The sequence below is a fragment of the Xiphophorus couchianus genome, chromosome 18 (genome assembly GCF_001444195.1).
Source record: "Xiphophorus couchianus chromosome 18, X_couchianus-1.0, whole genome shotgun sequence".
In the NCBI taxonomy this organism is placed as follows: domain Eukaryota; kingdom Metazoa; phylum Chordata; class Actinopteri; order Cyprinodontiformes; family Poeciliidae; genus Xiphophorus; species Xiphophorus couchianus.
In genome coordinates, this window is record NC_040245.1 from 2,261,789 (window position 1) to 2,270,800 (window position 9,012).

Here is a 9,012-nt window from a genome sequence, read left to right on the forward strand (position 1 = left end):
CTTGAGAATGCTGCTGCTGGCGTTCTGACTAAAACCAGGAAGATAGAGCACATAACACCAGTTTTAAAGTCCCTCCACTGGCTCCCTGTAGCTCAAAGAATAGACTTTAAAATACTGTTGTTAGTTTATAAATCACTGAACGGCTTAGCACCACAATACATTAAAGATCTGCTGTTGTTGTATCAACCTTCCAGACCTCTCAGGTTCTGGTTCTGGTCTGCTCTGCATCCCCAGAACCAGAACCAAACAAGGAGAAGCAGCTTTCAGCATTTATGCACCACAAATGTGGAACAAACTTCCAGAAAACTGTAAAACAGCTGAAACACTGACTTCCTTTAAATCTCAACTAAAAACCCACCTGTTTAGGATTGTATTTGAAATGTAATTAATTACAACTTTATTGATGGAACTTGACTTAATGTCATGCTTTGATTGTTGATTCTATGTTGCAACTGCACAAAAATCCGTGAGGGATGATGGAGTCTCAGAGCGAAATTCCATGAGAGGTGTACGGAGCCTAGTGCCAGAACAAAAACGGCGAGTGACTGAGGGTCACTGCACGTAACACAAACCCTGTAAATTCTAGACACTAACAGGTACCATAGAATTGCACAAAAATCCGTGAGGGACGGCGGACTCCCTGAGCGAAATTCTGTGAAAGAGTTTATGGAGCCTTGTGCCAGAAGCTCATTAAAATGCTGTTTTAAACTGCGTGACTGTGAGTGCAAGTGGGAATAAAAATAGCAATAGGTATTTTGTTCCATAAAACACAGTAGGAGTGTAACAGGTAAACCTTTTATGGACGCAAAAGCAAGAACCCCGACTTGATGACTTTGTGTTTCTGTGTTTGATATGACATAAAGCACTTGGAAATGCCTTGCTGCTGAAATGTGCTGTACAAATAAAATTTGATTGATTGATTGATTGACTTCAAAAATGAACCCCCAGTTTCTTTTTGTCAGCATATTATTGCAGTTAAGTTTTGACTTTGTAACTGAAGCAGGCGTGAAAAAAACATCCAGAAACAAAAGCCTTTGTTGGGCTTTAAAGAAGAAGAAGCAGACAAGAATGACAGATGTTGGGATAAAAATCGGTTTCACAGATGATGCTTGACTGTTTTTTTGATGGCGTCCCATCTAAAAGCGGCGGCCATTTTCATGATTTGGAGCAGCGAGTCAGGTTAAGGAGTCAGGCAAGTGGCAACCTTATTTCTGCAGGTGAAAGTAACTGTCTACCTTGTTTCATCAATCTAAAGTAAGCTTTCTACAAAATTACCCATTTTTCTGGATTATAATAATGAAAATTATTTGCGCTTTTGTGTAAAAGACCAAAAGATGTCAGAAAAGTCAGAGATTTTGATGTTGTAGATTTCATATCAAATGAAAAACTGTCAACTGAGGGATTGGGACTGATGCTGTAATGCTGCTAAAGTTTACAAGATGAAATCAAAAAGCCTAAACATCAATTTCTGTTAGTTATCTTAAAATAATGATTTTATACCACTGTTGTCTGTTTTCTGCTGCATTAGCCAATATGCAAATGGCTCTTTTTGGATTCTTCCTTTGCGTGTTTTGTTCTTCTTTGAGTTTCGTTTTGTTTTTGTTTTTTCCTGACATTCCCAGACCTTCTCCTTGCTTTCTAACCTTCACTCTTTGTTTCGATCCGTTCCTATATTCCTTCCCCTTCCCCCAGTTTTCCCACCTCTGTGCCGCATCGGGATCGGCTTGTCCCCGCAACCACTGCCGGCACTGCCTCTGTCCCAGCAACCGTTGTCAGGACTGCTGACCTCTGACCCCGTCACAGCTGCTCAGCCATCGCATGTCTTCTCAATCCTCTGCTCGCTGCTCGTTCCCGTGACCAGGAGGGTCACACATGGGAGCCGGCGCTGAATTAAAGTAAATCACTTTCATTTTGTTCCCCTGGCCAGTTCTCCAAAAAAAGAGGAGAAATGATGGAAGAATAGATGAAGAAAAGAGCAGAAAACAAGAGAGAAGGAGTTAAGAAAGAAACAGAAAGCAACACATGAATATGGAAAAAGCAAGGGAGATTTGATAGAGGATACAAAAAATGAATAAATAAAAAATACAGAAAGAGAAAATTCAGAAAACTGAGGGGAAAATATGAAACAACAAGGATAAAAAAAACAAAGGAATTAATATTTGGAAATAAAGAGATGCAGGAAGATGTAATAAAGAAAAACGACTGATCAGATTTGAACAAAACAATACATTTGTTCAATAATAAACTAAGTACAAAAAAACAATAAACGATAGGAAAAACACTTAATATTAAATATATGAGAAATTAACACAATAAAGACAAAAAGTGAAGACAAATTAGCAGAAGTTTAAAAGTTATGCATCGACTGATGAATATAATTCCCTCTCTGTTGATTTCATCAAGAAGAGTTTTTAGACAAGTTATTTGTTAGAGCGGACATTTATGGCAGCCTGCTGTTTGTTTGGGTCCTCAGCTGCTTGGTAATTTTTGTTTTTATAGAAACACAAACTGGAGTTTTTAGCAGTAAAATCCCCCCAGTTTGAATTATTTTTTTCTTCCAGTTTGTTCCATGTGGTGTTTTATTTCTAAGCCAGACTAACTGTCCACGCCTCCACAATGTTACTTTTATGGGACCAAAAAAAAGCAAACCTCAGTCTCGGTTCGGTTGAAGTGAACTCTAGTGCGGTTTGAATGGATATGTGAACGCCAAGCGGACCGGAGACCGCTCCAAAAGCAGAAAGTGGACTACTGCACAGGGCATTCTGGGTAAAAACAACCTGAAAAGAAAAATGGTTCATGATATTTTACTAAAGACAAAAGAGTAATCCTACAACAGCTAAAATCTGACGCCACTCCATTTTTGTTTAAATTCCATGAAGAAGAAAGAAGACATCAGTGTCCTCTTCAGAGGTTTTCATGTCATTTCCTTCAGTGGCTCTTGGTGCAGCGCCCCCACAGGTGAGCAGGGGAAGAGGTTTTCAAAGGGTTTAGTTCATTTGATACAGTGCAGACCTGGAAATGTAACCCATTTTGGTTCGCAATCAAATCAAGTCTATCATAAAATCAGGAGAGAAAACACCCTTAAAATCTGCACTTTTTTTCTGCACACATGATCAACTGGTGGCTTTAAGGCACTACAGCTTTAAAGCTTATTGGTGTTAAAAGCTTTAAAAATATTTAGACAATAAAGAGAAAAGGCCTGCACCAAGCGTCTGGTTGCTTACCTAGCAGCATATTGAATAATTTAATCTCAGTACAGAAATAATACCTTGGATCCCATAAAGTGATTTGCAGAAACTCACTAAGAACTGTTTGAGGATCTACGTTTCTTGCCCTCTTCCTGCTTTTTTTGAGTCTGCGTTACGATTGGTCGGCTGTCGTATGATGTCGCCCTGCACATATTGTCAGGTCGACAAGCTGAAGCAAAGCTGCTCTTCACATAAACAATAACAGCTGCGCAGAAGCTTTGCTTACTGAATATCTGAAGCAGCTAGCTTAACTGTGTTCTGGTTTAGGAAGAAAATAAAATGATGGTGCGAGTTAAGCTGGGTGTCCTGGTTCCAGGTGCTGTCCCTGGTGTAACCTGAGCTGAACTTTATTAATAAATAATGAAGCAGTCAGCTCATAAGTCAGACACAGACAGCGTTTTCTGCTTGCTGTCCTCCGGAGAACAGCATCCGACTTCCACAAACAGGCTTCTGGGACCAGAAAACAACATTCCCAGACACTCCCTGGCCTTCTGTCCATTCAGGATTAGCTTCAGGATTCATTTCTTTTTGAGTCTAATTGTGTGAAGAACCTCACCGATCATGAATCCTGAATAGTAAGTTTTCCTCTCTGAATGTGATGTGTTACTGGTGAAGTTAGGTGAAAACATTCAGGTGACATATAGACTGGAAGACAAGTCAGAAACTACAGATGTGGATTGTTAAAAATTGTTTTTAGCTGCTAATTTGGGCAATTTTTAGGAAGTGCAGATAGTTTACCATCGTTTATGAATGCAGCTTAATTATTTTTTTATCCAATGTCAATGTGAGTTCATCCTTGGATCAGGAGTCGTGTTTTTGTCTAGTTTTTAGTGCAAATATCTTAGTAAACTTGAAATAAGATAAACATAATTTACAAATAACTTTTCAGCAAGACATAGGAGCTTGTTTTAAATGAATAATTCCTTAATATTGATGAAAAAGTTCTAATTTCATTGGCAGATTATTTCACTTACAACAAGACATTTTTCACACATCATAAGTTCTTCCAAACATGATGCCTGCACTGCAAAAACACAAAATCTTACCAAATGTGTTTGGTCTAGTTTCTAGTGCAAATATCTTAATGCACTTGAAATATGACAAGTTAACTTACAAGTAACGTTTTAGCAAGATAAAAAAAGTACTAGTTCCACTGACAGGTTATTTCACTTACAACTAGATATTTTTCATGTTATAAATGAAATAATAATAATAGCAGAACAAGGTTGTAACATAGTAAAAGGTGGAAAAAACAAAGAGATGTTAATACTTTCTGGATGCTCTGTATTTCTGGGCATGAATTGTATCTTTAATGAGAATTTGGTAAAAAATAAGGAATGTTTATATTTCACACCTATGTTTTAATGTTTTTTTAATGCCTGTGTGTCTCTTCAGTGATTACCTGTTCAAGCTTCTCCTCATCGGTGACTCTGGAGTCGGAAAGTCGTGCCTGCTGCTGCGCTTTGCAGTACGGTCTTAGGCCTAGTCCACACACAGCCGGATATCTGAGAAAACACATACATTTCTATGCTTTTTGACCTTTCATCGACATGAAAACTCAGCTAAATATAACTAAAATCATTTATAAAAACTCCGACCTAAGTGGAGATTTGAGAAAAATCAGTATTTGTGTTTCAGTGTTCAAACGGAGATTTAGGGTCCTGTGCATAACATTCTGCAACAAATAATGTACAAATATCCACATACATGTTTTGACATGATTCCCAGTCGAGATTATTATGGGATTTAATAACTTTATATACTAATTTTGCTATTTCGAAGTAGTTCATCCAATATACCCGTTCATCCACACGAACGTCCTGTCGCCATCTTTAATTCCTAACAGGAAGTTGCGGTTGTTTTGAAGCAATCTGATTGGCGGACGTAGGTTTTAGCTTGGCGCCACACTGCCCCCTATGGGTTTGGCATGTTTAAAACACCATTCATGATTGTATTTGTGCAGGTGTAAAGTGAATCAAAACTTTTCTGAAACAGATCCATTGTGTACAATTAATTTTTTTTAAAAGATATATGGTGGAGATATTCGGTTTTATAAAGACACAGTTACGTACTATGATTTCTGCCAAAAAAAAGTCAGAAAACTTTTGATTAATCTCAGAATTTTTAAAAGAACTTGGAAATATCTGGACTCCAAAAGCAAAAATAAAACTTGAAGGAAAAACACTCAAATTTTGTGATTAATCCCAGAAATTGTCTAGAAAACACTTGAACATTTTCCAGCTCAGAAATTTCCACGTTTTCTATAAAGTTTATGAGATTAGTCTAAACAATTTTGAGTTTTTTTCTCATAAATTCACAACTCTTTGAATTCTGATCATTTCCTTATTTTTTTCTAGACATTTTCTGAAATTTATCTCAAAATTTCAGAGTTTTTGGTGAAAATCTTTTAAAAAAATTTTAGCTGCAATTGCCCTAATAAACTATTGATCATAGCTACATGTGTACAAGGCCTTATTGACAGAAAAGCAACTCTTCCACTTTAAACTTGGTGCAGGATGACACCTACACTGAGAGCTACATCTCCACCATTGGGGTTGACTTCAAAATCAGGACCATCGACATGGATGGGAAGACTGTGAAGCTGCAGATTGTGAGTTTATTACATTCCAGCTGCTCTTTGTCTTTTAAAAAATATCTATTAAAACAAGTCTGCTAATGTTCTGTGTGAATGACTTCAGTGGGACACTGCAGGACAAGAGAGGTTTCGAACAATCACCTCCAGCTACTACAGAGGAGCACATGGCATCATCATTGTTTACGATGTGACCGAACAGGTCAGTGAGTGTTTGGGGCCATTGAAGATAGAAAAAAAGCTACTTTTGCCAAAAAAAATTCTCAGAGATTTTCTAGAAAAAAACAAGGAAATTTCTCAGTTTGAAAAGTCAAAAATTGCTGGAAACTTCTCCGAAATGTTTCACGTAATTTCAGAAACTTTATAAACATAAAACAACAGAACAGAGTTTGAAAAGTCACAAATTTTCTTGGAAAAAAAAGACAGGTTAATCTCAGAAATTTTCCAGAAAGATTTTTCAATTTCTGACTTTCAAACGTCAAAAATTCTTAACTTTGGAATCTCACAATATTTCCATTTTTCTTTTCTAAAAAAATGTCTAAGATTAACCAAAAAAAAAAACCCTCTGTGATTGTTTTTTTAATTTTCAACTTTTTGATCTCAGACATTTTGAAGTTTTTCTCTAGAAAATCTGAGTTTCAACAGTTTCAACAGACTTTCGAAACTCAGAAAATATCCAAAAGTCAAAAATGTTAAACTTTTTAAACTCAGAAATTTCCACGTTTTTTTCTAGAAAGTTTTTTTAGATTAATCTAAAAATTTTGGAATTTTTTCTTGAAAATTGTTGATGTTTCAAACAAATTTTTTCTTTCAGAAAGTTTTTTGTTTGATGGAAATGTACTCCTCTTTTTTCTGTCCACAATGGACATAATACGACACCATTGAGTTGGTTTTTTTCTCCAAATATTCAGTGAAAAGAAAAAACAGGAAGTTTTAATGTTAACATTGAATCTCTGGGTGTTTCCTCAGGAGTCCTTCAACAATGTGAAGCAGTGGCTGGACGAAATAGATCGGTACGCCTGCGAAAATGTCTCCAGACTGCTGGTGGGAAACAAATCGGACCTGGTCAGTAAGAAAGTGGTGGATGCTGCTACGGCTCAGGTAACAAGAGAAAAACATTTAGAACATTCACACACAAAAAAATATTGAATTAATCCTGAATTTGGACATTTTCAACTGTTCAGTTACATTTTCTGCACCCTCCACTCTTACTGGGAACTCTGGAAGTATAATAATAATTTGACAGTATAATTCACTTGTTTTAATCTGTTGAGATTATATGGGAAGTTTCAGTGTCCTTCAGAGGGAGAAACCAATGTTTCTGCTGTCTGTGTGATTTCCATACGTCCTATTAAAACCGAAGTATCTGATTGTTTTACAAAGTGTTTGCAGTCAGAACGGTCATATCACATTTCATCAGACTTTTTACGTCATCGATGTGAGACATGCGTCATAATTCTGCACCAGAAGGAGTCAGACACAGTAAATCCAAACCTAAACAATCTCTGAAAATTATAATTATGGAAAGTAAGAGGTTATGTATGCATAGTGGAGGACCTGCTATGCTGTGGGCCTGTTGCTCCTCCAAAAGTTCTGGAAATCTTGATTAAGGGAAGGGCATCATAAACGTTTGGAAATATCAGAACATTTTTAAGGGGTAGTATTATGTAAAATTGACTTTTTAAAATTTTATTTCATACCGTAATGTTATTCCCTCATCAAAAACGTAACTAGAGTCTTGGTTTTATTATTTCATGCATGTTTAAGAAATCACTTAATCTCCATGGCAACCATTCATCTGTGCAAAACACCTGGGTGGACATAGCTCCGCCTTCAAGAAGCTCCTCCTTGTAGCTGCAATTTCCAAGCTTTTAGCCAGCAGCAATTAGTAAACAGCTGGTGGAACTGTGCACCAGCTGAGCTCCTTATAGGAGCTACTTCTTAGTGAAACGCTGGTCAAAATTAACACAAATAACAATGTTATGGAAGGTACTTGCTTATGGTTTGTTTTGGGGTTTTAATTTGCTATTACCCTAAATTTGCAACATGTTTGTTCTTTTCCACGTCATCATCAGGATCTGGCGTCTTCTCTGAAGATCCCCTTCCTAGAAACCAGCGCCAAGAGCACTGACAACGTGGAGAAGGCCTTCCTCACCATGGCCGCCAAGATCCACAAGCGGCTTGCCAGCGAGGGAGGCGGCATGCAGGGGGAGTCCACACAGGCCAGAGGTCAGACCACCAAGATCAACAGCGCCCCCGTCTGGCTCGGCGGGGACAAACAGACACAGGAGGCCAATAACTGCTGCTGAGGATCAATTACATCAACTCATTCCCAGATTGTACCAGATGCAATTATTGTTATATTTTCTGTTAAAATTAACGCCTGGAACTGTTTGATTAGAAAATATGTTTTGAACATTATTTATTGTAACAAAACGGTCTTAATAAAAATAAAAATAAATAAGCAATGATGCTTTATTTTTAATGACAATACCTGCAACAAGTTAAACTGAAAATCTATCGTAGAAAGCAATTACTAATAAAAATTAATGCTTTAAAAAACTGGAAAGTGATTAAAGTTGTTCAAGTTTTCTTTTTTTAGTGGGTAACGTTTTGTTTTAAATCATTTGCAAGTAAGTAATAAAGCACCTTTTACAGGTCAGAAACCGCAAAGCGCTTTACAAAATAAGACATAAAAAGACATAAGAAACAATTTGCCATCACTTCTGTAAGTTGTTTTTAATTGTATTTAATGTACTAGTCTTTGTTGTGACTTAGTTTGTTTATTCCTGTCAACAATTACATCAATCAGGGTTTGTTTCAGAACTAAAACAAAATTGTTCAGTTATGATAGGAAATGATTAGATAACTCTTGTCTAAAGCTTCATACAGAAATATTTGTAGCAAAATAATTTACTGAAAGCATTGATTACTCTGGGTTAGGGTTAGGGCTGCTCTCTGTATGGGGGCTGATGTAAGTAATCAAGGATGCGTTATTTTTAATTGTAGCACCTGCAACAAGTTAAACTGAAAATATATTACAGAAAGCTACTAATAAAAATAATGCATTAAATAAATAGATATCATGGCACAGTAGCTTTTAATAATCTTCCAACAAAACCCCACTTCAAAAATCCTTTTTTTTCTGACTCTTCAAGTAGTTGACACGCA

At 36.7% G+C, this 9,012-nt stretch overlaps 1 protein-coding gene across 1 annotated transcript; it reads left to right on the top strand.

The window, feature by feature from the left end:
• Positions 1 to 3,568: 3,568 nt before the first annotated feature.
• LOC114161437 (ras-related protein Rab-1B-like) lies at positions 3,569 to 8,431 on the top strand. The gene is made up of 6 exons (XM_028044707.1): positions 3,569 to 3,823; positions 4,644 to 4,716; positions 5,764 to 5,859; positions 5,948 to 6,043; positions 6,811 to 6,942; positions 7,917 to 8,431. The coding sequence occupies exons 1-6, from the start codon at positions 3,810 to 3,812 to the stop codon at positions 8,148 to 8,150; spliced, it is 645 nt and encodes a 214-aa protein (XP_027900508.1). The 5' UTR covers positions 3,569 to 3,809; the 3' UTR covers positions 8,151 to 8,431.
• Positions 8,432 to 9,012: the final 581 nt, after the last annotated feature.

What these genes read in the sequence shown, in the direction of transcription:
- LOC114161437 (XM_028044707.1), top strand. An exon ending in AGACTGTGAAGCTGCAGATT is followed by an intron (nt 5,860 to 5,947) that starts GTGAGTTTATTA and finishes GAATGACTTCAG; the next exon opens with TGGGACACTGCAGGACAAGA. An exon ending in TTTACGATGTGACCGAACAG is followed by an intron (nt 6,044 to 6,810) that starts GTCAGTGAGTGT and finishes GTGTTTCCTCAG; the next exon opens with GAGTCCTTCAACAATGTGAA.